Source organism: Embiotoca jacksoni, unplaced genomic scaffold, assembly GCF_022577435.1.
Source record: "Embiotoca jacksoni isolate LCO1_2020_lvr unplaced genomic scaffold, fEmbJac1.0.p SCAF_16, whole genome shotgun sequence".
Lineage (NCBI taxonomy): Eukaryota > Metazoa > Chordata > Actinopteri > Embiotocidae > Embiotoca > Embiotoca jacksoni.
This window is the reverse complement of record NW_027185296.1, coordinates 5372764-5393790: the sequence shown is the minus strand read 5'-3', so window position 1 is coordinate 5393790 and position 21027 is coordinate 5372764. Positions and strand designations below refer to the sequence as shown.

Below are 21027 nucleotides of genomic sequence, written 5' to 3'. Positions count from 1 at the left end.
GAAGTCATTGTGAGATGCACTGTTAACTTTATTCAGCTACTGTTGTGTCTGGTGGCCCAGAATCTGTCAAGAGACCATGTAGGATTCAGACCCTTTCACACCCAAGTGAATGCAGTCATATGATTGTTAAACCAGTGCTATACATACCACGAATGTTTTTGAGCCATGTCCTATTTTATTTATTTATATTTGTCTTTGTTGAAATGTTCCAAACTGCATGTTCTATTAAAGATCAATGTTATTCCTACCCATCACTTAAACCTATTTTAATTTGGTTGCTTTATTCTCAAAAGTTACAAAAGAAGAAGGCATGCTGGGAATTCTAATTTGTTTGTCCAATTACTGGGGCCAATCACAATTATGTTTCACTGCACCTTGCCAGTACTCTAAAACAATTGCTAAAGAAACATACGAGGCTGCAGAAAGAGAGAGGGGATTTTTGCTTTTGTGGAAGCAACAACAGTTGAGTGAGAGTTTCAGTTCCTTTGGTGTACTTCAGCAGCCCGCCCAGATAGATCAAATCTTTGAGTTTCATCTTCGGTAAATCTTACATTAGAACGCCTTGTTTCACTCTTTTAAAATGAAATCATTTTTGGCCACACACCTGTATCTGTTGCGCTGCAGTGGTGACCAGATGCTTCTTTGTGTGCAGCTGCCTCGGCCACCAATTCCCTGCATGAGAGGCGTTCATGGAAGATCTGTAAATTGCAGCAAAAGAAAATAACCTCGGTTACACTCTCCCTTTCTAAACTGCATGGGTCTCAGCATGAACATCACAAGCGTTACTATCACAAGTCAATTCTCAACCTCAATCTCTCAGAGTTGTCTCTGTTCTTAACGTGAAATGTATTATTAAATACTAAAATGTTATCATAAGCTCCGCTCTTTTCTGTTCTTAAACAACCAAATCTGTGAAATCCACAATGTACCAGGTGCCAGTAAAGGTCTGACCGATTGGGACAAGAGGAAAATAATGTTACGTTGAACCCTGATTTAATGCTTTGTTATTTTTATAAACATGTGTATGTGAGAGAGTGAGAGAGACAGAAGGAGAGGAGAATCTGAGAACAGCATACAAATATAGCCAAAGACAGAGGGTTTTGTTCAGGGTTTTCCTCAAGGAGAGGCTGTCATGTGTAAAATCTTGTTCAGAACCAGCAATTGTGTTTTGTTGGGCTGCACCAGCAGGGCTAAGCTGTTCGTTGAAAACCAATTTGTTAATGCCTAAACGCTGCACTAGTTTTCCCTCAAGGACAAAGATTGATATTCAACATAACCTGCCAAGACACCACTGAGGAAGAATATGGAGAGATGATACTCAAGAGGAATTATGCAAGAGATCTCAAGGACTAGAAACTATGTCTTTTCTCCTCTTACTCATCTTTTCTCCGTCTGTAGTTCATTAGCTTCGGTTACATTCATACAATCTGTCTGCTCTATAAAGAACCTAAAATAATTCTTGACAAATCTGGTGTGTTGTAAATGTCTTTTCAACATTTTACAGACTCAACGTAACTTATCTCAGCTTTATCTCGTTTATCTTTAATGCTTTCCGAGCGCATTTCAGAAAAATCAAGCTGGCCGTTAACGTTAGTTAAATACTAAATGATACGGAATTGATTTAAAGGGTCAGGCTACCAGCCTAGCAAAGCGTTTGAATCTGGAGGTAGCCACCATAAAATTAAAACGGGGATCAATGGCGTGTCATATCCCTGCTGCTCTGCGGGCTGAACATGTAATTCTAACCTTGAGGCGGCAGCCATCTCTCACGTCAGGCCTTCCAGCATCAGGCTCAATAACCCGGCCGCCCATGGCTACTGTCTATTGCTACCTACACTACAGCATTCACAAGATGCAGCCGACCGATACTTGTTTGGTCTCTATCTTATACAAAAGGCTGTCCAGATGTACATATACGTATGGGTTTTCTTGTGGGTTTCATCAATTGCCGGCGTTCAAAGTAGGGATTTCAAATAAATAATCGAAGCCTAATCAATATTTTTGGCACACTAATACACAATCAAGTTTAAACTGACGGCAACGGACCGTAAAGGAGAATTTTGAATATCATTCGAAAGCTTGCATTCTTTGCACTCTTTGTCTTGGTGGTTAACTCTGGTAAACTCTAAAGAAGCCACTCATCAAACAATCTAAAGAATTTATTTCAAGAAAAATGTTTATTTTCTTTTTCTCTAAAGCAGAGACTGTAACAACATGGTCCACTGCAAACAGAAATATAACTCTCCACCATGTATGCACACACATACACAAGCATTACCTGCGCTGATTGTTCTGTCAGTATTCATTCTGTCTGTGAGTTTAACTAGAGCCAGCCTGAAGCTCTGGCTGACCAACAAGCATCTAGTAGTGCTTTTCTGTTCTGTTGAGGATGAATACCTGTAAGGTAACAAAGACAAACAGAATATGTAGACATTATTTACAATCTATTCATTCTTAATTGTGTGAATAATTCTCTGTTCTTGTGGTTGTATTTGGCCACGATAACATAATGTTTATAGCAAACTAATCGGCCACAAGAGTCAGACGTTAATAGATACCGTTAGAACATCGTCTTTACTTGCTGTCTGAATACAGAAGAGTGACAAACAACCTCGTCATTTAGACCATTACAGGGACAAAACGCAGTCATTATTATTTGTACACTACATTTCCGACATTTCTACGTTGTTTTTCTTTTAGCAGATAACGTTTTAAATGAGCCAGCAAAGTAACGGTCATGTGGGAGGGCTGTTAACACTTTACGTTGTCCGTCAATATAGTAATTAGTATTGTTTACCACAACACCCTGTTCTAATTAGTATCTAAATTAACCATAAAATGTACTTATTTTTGCGTGGAGCAAGTGTATTTCTCCCTTTCACCACAAACGTTGCCATGTCAAGTGACGTCAGACCTATACTTATCCCTAATAATAAGATTGACCTTTGGAGGCCATTTTCAGCTCTATGAATAGCCGTGATTTTAGTATGAGAGATGATCGATTCAGCTGTCTGGAACAGGTGCTGCTACGCCGTGTATCTCCTGTCTTTGTCACTGCTCGCTAGCTGCAGCTGGGTCTCCTTCAACCCTCTGACTGCTCTTGGCTTTATCTGCTTTCAATGGCTTGGGATTGCATTGCCCACAAGCCAAAATGCTAGCCCATGCATGCATGCCTACCTCCTAGCTAGCTGGCCACTATACAAAACAAACTGGGGGTGGCAGTAATTCAGTGATCAATTCAATTGTCTGTCTCTTTGTAATAACATCACATTAAAGTTGTGCAATGGAGGTATTGCAGTTCACTGTGGTTATAGCCTAAATTTATCCAAATCTAACAGAACATCTTCTGTCTGCTATGGAAAACATAAATATTGATCTCAGTGTGTCAAATGTGAGTTTTACACACTTTTGATTCACCTGTAATTTTGAAGACTTTGATATGGTAGAAAGGTATGAAGATGATGTTGTGAGAGGTCTCAAATATATTAATTCTGTCCATTCTTCCCTCACTTAAGTACTATATGAGCTGAATCATAAATACTTAAAGAAATGCATCTGGAGCATATTTTCAGGTTTTCACCTTGCAGATCTTGAGATTGATTTTGTTGTGATGTAAAATGTCCCTATCTACAGATAAGATCATTTATAACTCAGGAGTCATGTAATGTAATTTTGTCCTCACTTTTATTGTGAAATAATTTCCCTGGTATTATGTCCTAAACCGGCTGAAGAGAGCTTCCTCTGATATGTTTTTACTAACATGCAGAAACATCCACACATACAGACGAAAACACATTAGTCATTGTTAACTCTTCGTCAGCACACAAGTTGATTTTCTGTCTGTCTGTCTCACCTCACTTTGCTGAATTGTATATACATCTTGAATGTAGCATCAGCAGAGTCCGGATGAATAAGTAGATGAAGTACAGTTATATAGTGAATTCCACCTTTACCCAGACACTCCCTAATCAGTCAGAGTAGTAGATTCTGCAAAGAGCAATTTTTTTTCCCGGACATTGGTGTGCTGGAATGAGATGCCACTCACCATTAGTGAAAGCTGTTAGTGGTCGGGCTTCAAATGTAAATACGGATCAGTCAGCAGCTTATTGTTACACAAGTACGCCTTGCAATTTTGCTTCTTGCTGGTTGTGCATTGCGATCCCATGTTGTGTTGAAAACAAAAATATAACCTTCAATGTAAAATTCCAATCTAAAATACTGCTGTCGTTTATATTTCAGAGCACCTGGTCGTTTTTCTGTGGTCCTGTGTGAACTAATGACAGCACTTCTATGGGCAGTTTCAGTGGAGCAGAGCAAAGTGTGTGTGTGTGTGTGTGTGTGTGTGTGTGTGCGTGTGTGTGTGTGTGTGTGTGTGTGTGTGTGTGTGTGTGTGTGTGTGTGTGTGTGTGTGTGTGTGTGTGTTGCAAGCTGACTTGTGGATTAGCTGTCCAATGGCAGAAGGAGAGGGATCTACTTCGACAGTGTGGTAGTTAGCCCATCTGTCTATAATCAGCTGTGTCTGTGTGTGCATGCTGCTGCTATGGTACTACCTGCCACCAGGTGGTCAACAGTGCCCTGATGTAGAGTTGTGAGGGAGGCTGAGCTTCACTTTCGGCCCAGTTTTCCAGCAAACTTGACTTTTGAACAGCTGCTGGTCTTAAACAGCATTTCAATTCAACATTTAGAACGAGAGAGTTGGCTGGTATTGGGTTAAGCCCAGCAGTCAGTTAACATAAGCTGTCATGTAGTTGTTTTTTCTAGCAGCTCCAACAAGAAGACTCACTCACTTTTATCTCACGTTTTCTTTCTTTCTTTTTTTTTTTTTTGAAATGATCACTCATATGTGCATGTACCACAGTCTCCACTACATGTGTGTCCACATATATATTAAAATACAGTACAGACAAGGCCGATATTTAGAATGCTTGTCATGTAATCATCTACTACCCAGCCATCTTATAGACAGCTATGAGAATTGGAAGCTGGGAAATAGTTCCCATTAGATTAATTAAACGTCCACTGATCATCTGGAATTTTTTTTTCCCCCTGTGAATTGTATATTGTGTGTCAGATATGGATGACTCGAGCACGGCTATCTGCTGGTCTCCCTGGTCTTCATGCTCACTGCTCTGTCTGTTTGGGAAATTTACCAATGTAGCAAAATGTGCTGGTGCATACATTGGTAAACCTGGCTGGTCATCACTGTCCCAGCAATGCACCATTAGTAAATACTTGACTGTGCCATATTGATTTGACGTATGTCTTTGAAAGCAGCGTCAATTTTAAGACACTGTTATAGACATGCAGAGGAAATGAAATGAAAGCTGCTTCCCCTTGTCTGCAGGCAACCTCGGCCGTGTTGACTACATCAGTGAGTTTGAGTTTGACCTCTTCATCCGACCTGACACCTGCAACCCTCGCTTCAGAGTCTGGTTCAACTTCACCGTGGAGAACGTCCGGGAGACACAGGTCAGCAAGCTGTGGTCTTGTGTGGTGTCACATGTATTACATAACAAACACTGGCTGGGTCTGTAATCACGCACTTGTTCACTCACTCACTACTTTCTCTTAAATAAAAATAAATTTACTTTCGATAGTGAACAGTAAATTTGAGAATTCAGACACCCATAAATCATTGTTATTTTGAGTCATCATTGACATGTGTACACTCAAGCAACTGTAATTTTATGCGGAAGTATACATCAGTATAATTTCCAGATTTTAGTCAATATTATCAATATTTAATAGATACATTACTTTCCCAATGATACTATTGGTCCTAAGAAAATACAGTATTTAGTTAGCTGTGAATGAAGCTTGAGATGCTGCCTTAAGATTATAAATAATTGGGCTATGAATTTAATTCATATTAAAATTCCTGCTTAATTTGTAGCTCTAATTTTTAACTTTGGCCATTTTAAAACTTAACTATTGTTATACTGAATTCTGTGTGTCCATTGGAACATTGTTCAGTAGCAGTGAAGCTACTGGATATTAACAAGTCTTTGGTGAGTAGAGGATGCTACTAGTATGACATAATAAACTGCATGTTTAGGTATGATACAGTTTCATGATGTCCAATGGTCTCAACCACATCTGCATTTGGAACTTGTGCCTATAATACCACCAAAGTTGTTTCCCATCAGAGATGTGGTACTTTTCGCTTTCCAAACGTGAATCAGATTTATTACCAAGTAAGTTTTCACATACATACAGTTTGTCTCGGTGTAGTGGTGCATTACACAATAAAGGGAAGAGAATAAGTATTGATACAAAGTGGTAAAAAGTACAATTACCACAAAAGACAGGTGGTATTGACAAAAACATCATATTTTGCTGTGAAGAATAAGTAAAACCTATGTTTTATGTGAACAGAGGTGTAGAGTTTGATGCACAGGATACTTCTTCGTTCCCTTCTTATGACATCCTCCGAAATTAATGTTGCCACAGGCAGACTCAGAGCCTGTGATTGGCTGACATAGGTGGTCACATGCCACAGAGATACACTGTATGTGGGTGCAGTGAGTGTGGCTTCAGGGCGATGGAGGCTCATTCTACGTATCTTTTGAATAGAACATTGCACGGCAAAAACAAGGTAAAAGTGACAATATTGGCATTTAAGTTGGACTGCTGCTGTGTAATTCGTGCGCAGCACAACAGCGCTTGACAGGTTTCGAAGAAATGAGAGATAAAGTAGAGTGAGAGGCGGTCTGAAGACAGCCAAATATAAAGAGAAGTGGTAAGATAGAAAAATGTGAAGCGAGCGAGATTGACAGAGATGAGGGTGAGAAAAAAAGTAAATAGAAAGTGACAGAGAAAAAAAAAAAAGAGAATAAAAGGCAGAAAATGGCGAGGATGAATCCACAGCATGCTGTTGCTGCTGTCTTCCTATAGAGTGTCCAGTCCTGCCTATCTGAGGCTATCAGGCCTATCAGCCCATCTCCCTGCAGTGCTGTAGTCAGCACTAATCACATTTTATGGCACTGAGATGAATGGGAGGCCTCGGCTTGGAGCTGGATCGATCCCAGGGCCAGATAGACCAGCACCAGCAGCCTGCGGCCTGGGCCAACAGGATATTTGCTGTTGTGGCAAAATGACAGAAACAGTGTGTGAGAAAGAGAGTGACACAGGAGCGAAGGTAACACAATAATGACTAAAGATTTATAATTATCATGTGTGTGAATATACTGTGTATACAGTGGTACATGCAGGAGTAAACCCACAGGTGAACAACTATGGCCATTGCACCTCCACTCTGCTTCTATAGCCCCCCAGCATGCTTTTTTCAAAGAAAACTGTTTCTTATCTGTCCAATTTCCTTCTTCAAAAAGGTCTTGTGTGAATTTAATCTACTCGAGTAGAAGGTGTTATGGTTAAGTGCTGCCTGTGCATTTTGCCAAGGCGTGTGTGTGTGTGTGTGTGTGTATGTATGTATACAGACACTGTGATTAGATTGTGTCTGTGTGCCTCGGATAATCAGAACTCACATACATCTTTCGTTTACGCCCAAATGATTGTAATATTGTTGTGATATGAAAGAAAAAAATTAAGCAGAGAAATTAAATAGACAAAGAATAATAGCATGAGTAAATAAACCAACTAAGTGTAGCTACAGTATGGGGGAGAGGCTGTGCTATAAAGATATCAGTGGGTTCCAGGGAAGAACTGGGCTGTTGGAGTGTTTCATCCAGCTAAGCCTTGCTAACTCTCAGCCTGAGCCAAGGGAATGGGGAACAGTAAAAGCCCGTGATATTGGAAGTGAGATGGCCATTTTGAAGGAATGTAAGCTGGTGAAACAGATTTGGTCTGCCTCAATCAGCTTAGCAGCTTTGTGGAAATTGGCTTCACCGTAGCACCGGTTATGATGGATGGCTGGATGGATGAATGTCTCTTTTTTGTATGTCCTTCCTTTTTTTGTGTTTACCGAACCACTCACTTACCTCATAAAGCTAAGGCCAATTCTGGTTATGTTGGTTGCAATGACCGAGACCATGTGACCATTTAAGGTTTTGCTTATTTTCCTCAGGAAAATATCTTACAAACAATTATTTGGCACAATAAACGCTCTGAATTTTGACTTGGTCACGGGTACACAAAGATCTGTCGGGACAGTGCAGTTCAGTGTTCCTTTTTCTGCACTCATCGAAAATGTTAAGTTGCTAATATGCTAAACTAAAATGGAGAACAGGGTATGCATTACACCTGCCAAATATCAGCATGAGCAACATCATGTCAGAGTGCTGCTGTCAGCATTTAACTAAAAGCACTGTTGAGCCTTAGTATACACTCACAGAACTATGAGCATGGCTGTAAATTGTGAGTCATGTGACTTTATGAATTACATAAAATCCACAATTGTAATTGACAAATTTATTAATCTACATGTTGCTTTAGCACTACCTAACAAGTGTTTAGGGGATGAATCTAGAGCCTCCTTGGCACAGACATTTGGAGTGACTGTAGGGTTTGTGCCAGAATACATCAGAATACAAGATATCAGACATTGGCACTGCTGACTTTATTTTCATCAAAAATTTTCACCTCATTCAACACAGTAGAAAAATCATTAAGACAGTAAATCCGGTAGAGGACACGAGGAAGAGAAAAGAGAAGGACTGTTATGGCAGAGATTAAATTAAGTAGGTTTGTTGTTTACAGTGGTCTGATGTATGGAGTCATACATTATATCTCATCTACTTATTTCACTCCAGCTCCTCCCTGTTATGATCAGAAACCAGTGGGTGAGTTGATATGACACCCCAATGAGTGAGATGATATGCCTTTCCATTCTGCTGTGGGGATGTGCTTGATGTCAGGTTCCCGTGAAGGGCACGGCTGTGAGCTATTATCATAGGAGCCTTCAGGGAGGCATTCATAGAAGACAGGCAGTAAAACCTTGCACCGAGCGCCTTCAACTCCTCCAACTGCTGCAGGGGTGATTTGTAAGCCTTACTTGTCCAGGGAAAAGCACAGTGTAGGGCAGTTACTCTCCATAATCAGGAAAGAGGACGAATAGAGGAAGAATAGACCATGTGTTACATAGAATCCCTAAAGAGCCACCATCACTTTTTCAGACAATGCTCACTTATTCAAATTTGCAATGTTATGCAATTTGTCATGGGGGAAGTCAAACATCAAATAAGATGTTTAAACTATCACTGAACGATTATGGGTTTTGTCTTGGTGGCGCTAATAAACCACTTTCTTTTCTTCTTACTTTTCTTCAGCTGCTGATGTCCACAGAATGTGAACGAGCTGGAGCCAGCTCTATAAATGAGTGCAATATTATTTCAGTCATATACCACATGTCATAATGCCTAATTGGGTTTAAAAGGTCTTCAAACTTCCTCTACGATGTGTCATTTTCCAAATGTGCAATTTACTTATCAGTTTGAAGATACATAATTAAAAAGAATTAAAAGTAAAGGGGGGAGAATTAGAGATGCAAGAAAGACCAAAAGATGGGGAGATAGCAGTGGGCATGAGGATGTTAATGGATGTGATGCACATTAACTGTTTTTTTTTTTTTCCGTACCGAAGAGACAGAAACAGGAAGAGAAAAATAAAGGAGAAGCGGTAGAACTGGTGTATTTACGAGAAATGACTTGTCCATGTAAGCAATGCGTTTCCCTCACGTCCTAAATAGAGCATGTTGTCGGCAGTTCTGGGAAGTCAGCTGCTGGTTTTGGTGGCTAACATCAATGCTAGTCTGTATAATAGAGGTTCTTATCTGAGCTTGCTGCACCACCGGGTCTGGACAATGTTCTGGTTTCGAAGGCCTGTGTTGAGCGTTTCTGTGTCGATCAAGACACTCGGCCTTCAGTCCTGCTCCTCCCTGTCGTCTTTGGTTTGCAGAAGCGTTTAGGGACCCCCTCAACGCCCCTCCTGTCTCAGCCCTCCTTCCCTCTGTGCTCCTTGCGTTTCTCTGCCGTCATGTCTGAGTTGTGATGTCCTTCAGCGGTGACAAAGCAACGAGAGGACAGATGGGTCTCTAGTGAGCACCATTGGATGAACATGGGCTAATCATTGCTGGCGTAGCGTAGCCATGAGCATGCACCGCAGACAGCTGCTCGGTGGCAGTTACTTGTGGCAGGAGCACATCGGGAGGGTTTGCTGGATACACACCTCCAGGATTAGACTCCTGGACACAGATTCACTTGCAGTGCATGCTTGTCAACAGGTCTGCTTGTCGCCTTGCCCTTTTTCTCATTTTTACCCCTTTGCATTGCCTTTTCATTCCTCTCTGCCTCTGCAGCATATGGCACAAGGTAGATAGGCATGTATACTGTGTTTGTGGTCGTCTTCTTCTTTGGAAGTTCATTTTTAAGCTTCCCCCCTCCTTACAGTCTCCAAAGAAGAAACATTGGCTTCTGTGTGACTCTGGCAAAGGGATTTTTTTTTTTCCCACTTCAAACGCTCCACATATGCCCGGAAAGTTTAGGATCCTAGTTTTAGGCCCTAGAAGGAAGTTGTGGAAATACTTGTGTGGTTTTGAAAGACGTAGAAGACATCAGACAGTTATGTCAAGGATTGTAGGGTATCTTAAGTGACCTTGTTCTGTTAAGGCATGCTTCCTTATTGTCAAAGCTGATGCTCCGCAGATCACTTCGTAATGACATGGACAAAAGGATATGACAACAACACAGAATGAATTTTCAAATTGTCTCCCTGATAGCAAAATGAGTTTTCCCTGGGTTATCTCTGCTGACGCAGGGTTCCTTATCAAAATTCATTGCCTTATTTTTAGCTTCATTCACTTTAAAAAAGAGGTACAAAGCTTAAGGGCATGTTTTGAAATAAAGCAGACACACTTTTTATTAGGCATTCAGATTCTTAATATTCAAACAGCAGAGACTCATGCATAGCTTTTAACTCACAGTCTCATAAGACTTGAAAGGGTTAAAAACAATACATTACTGAATGCGCAATATTCTCTTACGTCACTTGAAAAATACAAAAAATAAAAGACACTCGATGTAATTTCAAAGTTTGCAATATGTCGTAACTCGAGACGACCTCAGATTTTGATTCAGTGCGACATGTCATGAAGCAGTTTTAGTTTGGGACATGTTTGGTTGGCTTCGGAACATCTGTAGAGGGGCTGGCTGTGTGTACCCATCAGGATAACCGTGGCCCATCCACCCAGCAGTATGGCAGAGGGAGACGCTGCCAAAGTGGACTCACTTTTGCAAATCAAGACATCGAGTGAAAAAAGCAGTCAAGTGCTCAGGAGAAGTGTCTGCAAACTTTTGGTATTTTAGTGACTGCAGATGCACAAGTGCACCTTGGGTACACATGAAAACAGGGCAGGATTAGAACTTAATCTGATAGAATAATGTGGTGGAGTGCAGATTGCATTTTGAAGTTGTTTTATTATTAGCAAAGTGGAATCAGATGGCATGGAAATGCAATCAATTTTAAAACTGCAGTCCTTCACTGCAATCCGTCACTTGATAGGAAGCAACAGTGCGCTGTGACTCACCAAAATACGGAACAAATGCAGGACAAGGAAAAAAAAACTCATCACTCTTCAGGATGAGATCATTTTGCTGGTATAAAACTGCCCCCTAAGCAATAAGCAATGTGCCTGAATTAAAATATAGACGCTTGTTCCTAACTCTGGTTCTCATCACAAAGTCTGCTTAAATTACTTGACTGCATTAACATGCATACGCTTAAAAGCACCTAATAAATTAACTTCCAACGGTACAGTTGACACACACGTGCACAAACACTTAGTCACACGTGAGAATCTGCAAATCCTATGGAGAACCCCAGATAGCTTGCAGTTTAAAAGGCTGAAACATCTGAAAACATCTTTTGACAGGTTTGACTTAGAGGCTGGTGGTGGCAGGGGGCCAGCGGGCCTTTGCAGTTCTTGAATGGATTGAGCCAGGTTGCAAGGCACAGCATGCAATAAAGAGAAATGGAGGAGGGCAATAAATGAAAAGAAGGAGGTCGATGTGCTGTAAACTTCTCTTTTGAGCAATCTGTGGCTTTTAGGGATGATGCTGATAGCGTAGTGTAGTTTAATGTGACATTACCGTAAGTGTTTTTTTTTTTTTTTTGTGTTTACTAATTTAATGTTGCTGATTAAAGCCGATCATTGCTATTGTTCAACATGCTGCAGTTTACTTTTTTTTTTTTTAATATTAAAAAAAGTTTTTTGTGTTGATATCAAACTTGCTAACCAATGAGCCATTTATCACAGGTTATTAAGGGCTCAAAACGTAATTAGATATATAAGGACAGTACCCCGGCACTGAGAAAAAGAGGATGAGAAACCCGGCAAGATATGTAGAGAAAGTGGTAAGCAGGAGAAAAAGTCGAGGAGTGTTGCTGAGGTTTCAGCAGGAGGCATTTTATGGTGACTCGGTAAGGGCCTTGTGGAGCTGCTGTGCATCTGCATGAAATGATGAGCCTGGTGTCAGGACATGGATCATCCTTTTACACCGAGTAATGAATACAGATTGCACACCGGATAGAGAGGCTCTGCAATCTGCTGCACCACAAATGAAACAACTGCCGTTCTAATCAAATAGTCTTTTCATGCCAGCACAGCCCTCAACTTGGGCTAAATTCAATTCCAGATTCACAGATTTGTGGGTTGGGGGTTGGGGAGACACGGAAGGCAAGGGGGAGTTATAAATGTTGTAATTAGAGTATTGTTTAATGTGTACGTGCGTAGATGCGGCTGATGTGTGTGTAGGCCGAGGTGGGGGTGGGGGGGGATCCCTGGCATCATGTTGCCGTTAACCACTTGGTTATTTTAGATAGCAGTCGGAGGAATGAGTCCAATCACAACAAATGCACGCACACAAACACACACTGGTGCGCAAATGCACACATTTAGCTAATTATGCCAACTAGTGGCTTGGGAGAACACGTTCTCTGTATTCTGTATTTAGGGAACAGCGAGGAGCTTTGAAGGAGAGCCGCAGTGCCTCTTTGATGCTGCTTTTGTTTTTTGTTTGTGTGGTTTAATAATTTAATCAAGCCAAACGTCCTCCTTCTCTCTGTAACTGTCTGTTGGTGGAGGCTAATTACTCTGCAGATTGTTCTCCTGGTGCTAGAGATGAGAGTTTAGATCCAGAGGGGGAGGGGGGGGTGCTGATGGCTGTAATTTAACAGTGTGCTGATGGGCTAAGCTGTCTGTCGACTGCTGTTTTATTGTTTTGGGAGGCTGCTGACGAGTTGCTATTCTCATATGCACCATCTGATGAGATGTTGCAATGCAATGTTGGAGTGAATCGTCTTTCTATCGGTCTACATGTCTGTCTATCTATTCTGAAAGACAGACAGACAGACAGACAGACAGACAGACAGACAGACCGATAGATAGACAATACACTCCAACATTGCATTGCAACATCTCACCTGAATCTGTCTATCTATCTATCTATCTATCTATCTATCTATCTATCTATCTATCTATCTATCTATCTATCTATCTATCTATCTATCTATCTATCTATCTATCTGTCCGTCCGTCCGTCCGTCCGTCCGTCCGTCCGTCTATCTGTCTCTCTGTCTGTCATTCTTTCCCTCGGTCCGTCCGTCTTATTAGTAAATATCATATTTATCAAGTACAAGTTTACAGGATGAAAACAAACCGAGGGTAAGATTAGATATTAAAAGTGATAGCAGGTCTGACTATACAAATATATCATGTTTTTGAGGAAGAAACAGCCATGGGACTTTTGAAATTTGGATTTATTGCAATCGATAAAGACGAAAAGTTGCTCCTGAATCTTAGCAGAGTACTTTGTTTTATGAGTTGTCGTAGCATTTGCCTGTGATTGATGCACTTAAATAAGTAGAGAATTCAATCTACCTGTGCTGACAGGCTGGGGCACTAATTGTCACATGTGCCTGGTGTCTTTGTGGCTTCACAGTGCCTGTCATTCAGGCTGGAGGCTTCAAGATCCATTCCAATGTACTGTATTGTGACTGACACACCACGTCACTGGAAAGATCAGAGCCTCAGCTTTCATTTAGTGTTCACAGCACACTGCGACAACATCTCTTTCTGGTTCTGCTAAAATTTTAATAAGACAAAATATACACCAGGGAGTGTGGGGCTTAAACCCAGAAACCACATATTTAACTGTATCTACAATCTTTGTCTCTTTTCAGGCTGGATAAAATCTGTCTGTCTTTGCTATAAGAAAACAGATTTGAGAGGTTATTATTATATATATATATATATATTTTTTTTTTTTTACATAGTTTCCGTCTGAGCTTCTTTCTGTTTATAATAATTGAAGGACATGAGTCAGTCAAATTGCCCGCCCCTGTCTTTCCTCAGCAATAACAACAACTGACTGCTCTGCTGTTGTCTTGAAGATTTTATCCCTCATTTAAAGCTGGGCCGAATCGTGTAACAGATTTGATTTCAATGCTGCCAGCTTAAATTAGTGTTCATGTAATCAAATCAACATGGAGACTAGATTAGTATGTACAAGTCTACTGTATAATGCTACACACACTGCAGTGGACCAGTACTGTAAATGAAGGTCAAATATGGAAAAAAACAAAAACATATCAGACACAAAATGTTAATTTTACCAAATTATTTTTATGTCTTAAAACATGCCTGTAAATCATCTTAAAAGTAGGCTAGCTCTGGTGCAGCCGTCACTCCCATACGTGAGACCCCTCTTTGCCTACCTGCTCACCCCCCCCCCCCCCCGCCCCCCCTGTCCTAAAAGGAAATGCCTGAGATGCTTCTGTATGTTCACTCTTCCTATACTGCAGACAGCTGTTAGAGCTTTGGAATTGTTCTGCCATTGTACATTGTATTTCGGGCTTGTGCTGGTTTATTGTTGTTTGACATTTAAACAATGGTACACTGTTGTTGCTGCTCTGAAATTAAATGCTGAAATTAGAAACTTCCTTTGATCCCAGGGAGGTTTGTGCACAAGTTGTGATGCAGTTAATTAATGGGTTTTCAAATGGGCAATTTAAGGCAACGTTTACCCTTTTTTTGTTGCAAATATAGTATAAATGTTTTACAATGTATTCTCAGTTATGTTTTTTTTAATAGTTTTTCTCACCTGGGTTTTGGTTTTGAATATGTCTAGAAGCTAAAAAAAAAAAATCAGTGAGGGAAGAGAAGCGGGGAGATTTTGCAGCATTTTTTGGAGGGACACACTTTCCAACTGTGCTCACACCTCATGTGGTTAGGTCAGACCAGTTGGGCTAATTTACTCTACATGCTGTCAGTGGCACTGGGTGGGGGTCTAGCTGCTGGTGGCATGGCGGCCCAAAGAGCCCGCTGTGAGGAGAAACATTTATAGTCACTCTCGTGGCGAGTGCGTACATGCTCATTCTCTAATTCACTCATATAGTATGATATGACGTGTTGGCCTCAGAGCGAGAGTACAGTATCCGTGTCTGCTTGTGTGTACGTGTGACGGGCTGTGGCTCATGCAGAGCTCTATCTCTTGCCAGCACCTGGGGTAGGTGGTGTCAACACTGTGCACCACCATAAATCAAGACTGTGGTCACAAATGTGTGTTTGTGTTCTGTCCATCTTTGGTGCCTGCAGGTATATATTCAGAAGCCAAATGTCAATAAAACAAAACAGTTATTATTCAGCCTGGTTGGCCCTGCGTGTGTGTTTGGATGTGTGTGTGTGTGTGTGTGTGTGTGTGTGTGTGTGTGTGTGTGTGTGTGTGTGTGTGTGTGTGTGTGTGTGTGTGTGTGTGTGTGTCAGAGCCCCTGGGGTATACAACTTCCTGTTTTGAGACGCCTTGGTCACATCTGCAATGAATGTTTCACGTCTCACTGTTTGTAACCTGCCATGGATGGGCATACACACACAGACACATGCACGCGAATGCATTTTATTCATTTATATGAAACTGTGACTAACTTTCAAGGTTTGCTCCATCGTACTATGCGTAGCTTTGCTTCTGCATTCCCGAAAATTGCACAAATATGAAGCACAAACTTGGACCAATGTGTCGGATTTAGGGGGATCTTTTGTCAGAAATAGTAAATAGCAAAATCAGTAAGAATTTTTGTGTTTTTGTTACCTTAAGCTGAAAACACAGACGCGGTGTCGTGCCCATTTTCCTTGTAATAACAGCATTGTGGGACGTACAGATCGGGATATTTCTTGACGTTGATAATTAGTTTCTCCTTATTCATTGTGAGACTGCAACAGAAAGAGATGAAGAAGGTGAGCTGCCCAGGAACAGAGTAGAACTGAGACAGTAGCCGCAAAGTGCTACAAAGCTTTTTCTCTGGGGTTCAAAAACATCCTTCATAAGCGCGGCAATTCTGGAAAGGACAGGGCCATCAAGTCAGTAAGTGTGTGTTTTGGCCTTTAGAATAAACCCTGCATGTCGATATAGCGGGCGGGTCCTCTTCCAGCGAGCTCGCCGTGTTGCACTGCCATGTTTCTACAATAAGAAAAAAGCCCCCTAGAGAGGAACTTTTGCATTTTTTTGTGACTTTCACAGCCACAGTAGATTCTCATACAGGCAACCAGATTTCTTTTTTTTTTCTTCTTAAAGTACACCGACATCAACTTGACTTTGAGATTTGTAGCTATATTTAAAACCAAGGGAATACCAGAAGTGTAGGCTGAGGAGCAGCTGTTTTTGACACTAAAACTGCTCGGCCACACTTAATAGTGTGTTCCTGCATGGTAAGTCAAAATATCACCAAATTCCAACTTTTGTCCTTTGTTTGGTGCATGGTTGAGCTGTAGGGTCATGAAAACAAGGCCTTGCATGTTAGAGTTTGTACTGTAAATGCATAGCTTGTCTCTGCTCTCACAGAGGACTCTCGCTGCCATGGATTTTAAGAAAAGTAAACTTTGTAGGGATTCTCTCTAAAACATGATTCAGATTGGGGATCACAGTGTGGTAGATACACCTCACTGCTTTGTTCGGTCTTCATGTGTGATATCTCCACCATGGCAGCAGCTCTGCTAGAGAGTGTTTGAGAGTAAACAGATGTTGTTTGTCTTTCTGATGCCGCGATTTAGTATCTCCAGGGATGCAGTGGACCTGTGCTTTCCTGTAAGCTCACAAAGGAATCAGAGATGGAAATAGCTCAAAAGAAATGAACACTGTTTCACAACAAAAGTGAGTCTAGGATTTATTTTGCTTATGGACAATATGTTTTTTTTTTTTTTGGTATATTGCTAAAATACATGTGGTTCAATAGATGGGCTTTCCTCTTCAGTGGGATGTAGCCGTATCATTTTCACTTAAAATACACTCTGTTCACATAGTGTTTCACAGTTTCAACTTCACTTTTGGGCTTTTATTTTTTAAGTTCACTAACACTTAGATTGAACATCTGTTTACACACATTACTTCAAAAGATAAACAACTGGTTAATATAATGTCTTATGGCATGACTGTAAGATGGGCTCAGGTATTAACGGACTATAATGAATTGCAAATATATAATGTGAGGGTAAGGCCAGCCAAAGCACCAAAGCTGAGTGTGTAAAGACTGTCTGTGAAGAATTTGATTCTCCTTCCTGATAAAAACAGGAATACTGTATAGATGATGGCTGGAGAGGTACATAAATAACAAGAAACAGAGTGTTCCTCTCCACTCTAATTGTCCTATCATCGGCAGCCAACATCGAACACTGACAGACTATGTGTGCTGTCAAACCCCGAATCCCCAAGGAGAAGCTTGCCTCAGTGGCTACTGGATCCTGGCAAGCATAATCAAAGCAAATGTCAAGGACCAAAGGAACGAGGGAAGGAAATGAAATGGGGGAAGACGTAGATAAAAAAGACAGAGAGGAGTGGAAGTTTGGTGTATAATGAGCAGTTGGAATGTGAGGATTGCTGAATTAATCAGACTGCTAGAGCTCATACAAAGTAGGCAGAATGCTTTTCATGTGACAAATGTGTAATTAAGAATGATTTTATAAACCCCCCTACCCCAAAAACACACACACATACACTCACACACCCCTTGATGGACGAGAGGTGGGTGGGAGGAACAAATCATGTTTGTGCTTGTGTGTGAGTGTGTGCCTTTGTATGTGCTTTTGAGCGAGAGAGAGAGAGAGAGAGAGAGAGAGAGAGAGAGAGAGAGAGCATCATACAAGTATGAGAGTGAGATGAGATGGAAGCTTTAATTACAGTCCTATTAGAATAACACCAGCCCACATCGCTCACTGATACTGAGTGATAGGATGGGATGTTTTCATTTTGGCGTCAAGCCTTTTTTGTCTTTTCAATTTTGACACCATACTTTTTCAGCCAGAACATGTGGATTTTAAAGATTTTTTTTTTCAGCCCACACACACAAGATATTTATTTTGACTTCTCATTTTACCAATGACGGCAGAGATGTTTGATCTCCAGCTCTGGAAATCCTACCTACAAGTTTAGTTTTATCCACACAGTTGGTACATGTTTAGATTTCAACAACTGCACAAACTTTGCAGGCAAATGGATAAGTGAGACTGTTCTCCTCAGAGGAACGGTAGAAAGATCCTCAAACAACACACTGGATGTTTATGTTTAAAAGACAAAAGCCCTCTAGATACTGTAGGAACTGTGATAGGAGCAAAGCAGGAAGTCAACAGCGACAAAAGCTGCCTTCCAAATCGCATACTTTTTCTTTTTACTTTTAGTGCGCTTTACTTTTAGTACACTAGCCTTACAACGTATGTACTGTTACTTGTAGTTTGCATGCCATTGGGACATACTACTTCATCCTAAAAATGCACCTTGAACTTTGACACTCTTGGTCATATCCGTCACAATCCATAGCACAGGTAAAAATAAAAAGGACACAATTTAGAACGAGTGTTCTTCTATTTAATGCCTCTTCATCTTCTTATTCTCTTTCTTCCTTTTGCGAGTTGTGACCAGGTGGAGCATTAGCGCCACCAACTCTCTCGGAGGCTCAGTCGATGTGACATATCTTCCTCTGCGCAGTGGATTGTGGGTCAGAACAGCCAGAGAAGCATGCTGGTCTGCATACTGCAAAATACCAGATGTAATAGGACATCTTGGTACTTTTGGGGGATTACAATTAACATACTACTGTATATACTTGGACATACTAAATCTCTTTCTTTGTCACTTTGTCATTTTATCTAAAGGTCTCAGTGCTTTCTGCTCCAAGAAAACACTTTTCTATTATCTTTTACAATAAATGAGCCTTAATTACCCCGTATATAGTGCGAGCTGCAAACCAAGCATGGTGCTGAATTTAAATACCTCCCACACAGTTGATTGGTCGGGCATCAAATTTCTCCTCAAATGAAATTCTGTGTTCAGTCGCTGATATTCATAAAAAAAAAAGTTGTTGTGTTACACTTCAGTTTTGTTGCTTGTGGTCGTGCTGCGGTACTTTTTTTTTTTTTTTTTTTTTTTTTTTTTCTGAAGGTTATTCGGATCTGTTTGCCATCATGTAACGTGCTTTATAATGAAAATGTGAAATCAGACACAAATTGAATTGATTTAGAACTTACAATTTGTTGCATCATCGTTTTATTCAACACGTTGACCCTTGCCATTAATAATAATGCTAATTTATTTTCTCTAGAACCTGTGGTTCTCTGACACAACAGGAATGTGGGATTGTGTGGGATTATAAATTAATTTAACTCTAACACTACGTGTATGAGTATAACCAGCCACATGTTGTGTAAACTGGTGGCATCAGTTGCATCAGCTTTTCAATTTTCTAAAAAGTTTATGTCGTAATGAACAGTTAATAAATGTCAGGTGTCCTTGATATTCAATTTTTTTTTTTTACAGTTTAATGTGCTTCCTCATAAATGGTGGAACGTGCTCCCCAATGACATCAGGACAGCAGAAAGTTTATACATCTTCCGCCGCAAACTGAAAACACACCTCTTCCGACTTTACCTTGAATAGCACTTTAGTAGCGCTTAAAATGGCACTTACTGATAGCACTTTGTAGTTTGGCTTTCTTGAAGAAAATTGTACTTTCTTGATTCTTGTTGTTCTGGGTCTGTACCCTCATGGGTGAAATGCACTTATTGTAAGTCGCTTTGGATAAGCGAGTAAGTAAGTAAATAAAATGTAAAAGAGGATGCTTGAAGACACTTGATGTCACAAAGGACAGTTTATAGAGCAAAAGTTTACAGAAAAACAATGATCACCCTAGTCCACAACCAAGGAGGAAGGGGGAGGAATAGATGAGGACGTAGAGGACAAATCTTTTTTTTTGTCCTGAGGATCAGACCTCGTACTGCATATACATCTTTGAGTACACAGGGGGACAGGGAGATGGCAGTTTTTGTTACTTTGGACCTTTGAGCCAGTAGAAACAAGTTCTATCTTTAGATTTACTTTCCTTACAGCTTGTTCTATTTAAACCTTGCTTTATCCCATCTTATTTCCACTGTGGTTTTTAAACAAGGTTGAAGACTTTCTTCTACCTTATGTTCCATAATGGTGGAAACTTGAAACATTTTTACAATAGTTTCCTGATTGCTATCATAGGTTTACAGGAATTATAAACACTGAAAATAACCTTCTTACCTGAGCGCAAATTACATTATTACTAATATTTAATAATATAGTAATTTATGCATTTAAATTATTGTCTGAATATCTTATTTTCCATATCTGATATAGACCAATAGTCATACTGTATGTGTGTGTGTGTGTGTGTGTGTGTGTGTGTGTGTGTGTGTGTGTGTGTGTGTGAGTGTTGGTGGGTGAGTTGATTGCGCAGCAGAACCCCGGCTGTCCGTCATCAACTCGACTGCATTAACCTCGGCCTCCGTGCCTGCAGGGCCCACCACTTCCATTTCTCTGCAACAAATACAGGTCCTGGCCGAGGGCACCCTGGCAGCCAGCATAGTTAATGACTTATTTACTGTTTAATGGCTGTATACCACACCACAACAACAATTAATGAGAAAAAGGCACATTCACAAGCAGTGGGGGTGCCAGGTGGTGGAGGTTATTTTCTCCTTCTAACTTTATCTGAGCTCTGCCTTCTGCTCTACCCTGATAAACTCTCGCACACCTTACCTGGAGACAGACAGGCTGACAGCAG

The 21027-nt window shown here is 40.7% G+C and overlaps 1 protein-coding gene across 6 annotated transcripts in view; it reads left to right on the top strand.

The window, feature by feature from the left end:
* The window catches only part of LOC138198793 (cytosolic carboxypeptidase 6-like), a 289794-nt gene that overhangs the window by 39329 nt on the left and 229438 nt on the right, over positions 1-21027 (top strand). For all 6 annotated transcript variants that reach the window (XM_069150427.1, XM_069150426.1, XM_069150425.1 and 3 more), the window contains one exon: positions 5345-5469. In XM_069150427.1, coding sequence (XP_069006528.1) covers positions 5345-5469 — 125 coding nt within the window. The remainder of the gene's footprint in view (positions 1-5344; positions 5470-21027) is intronic.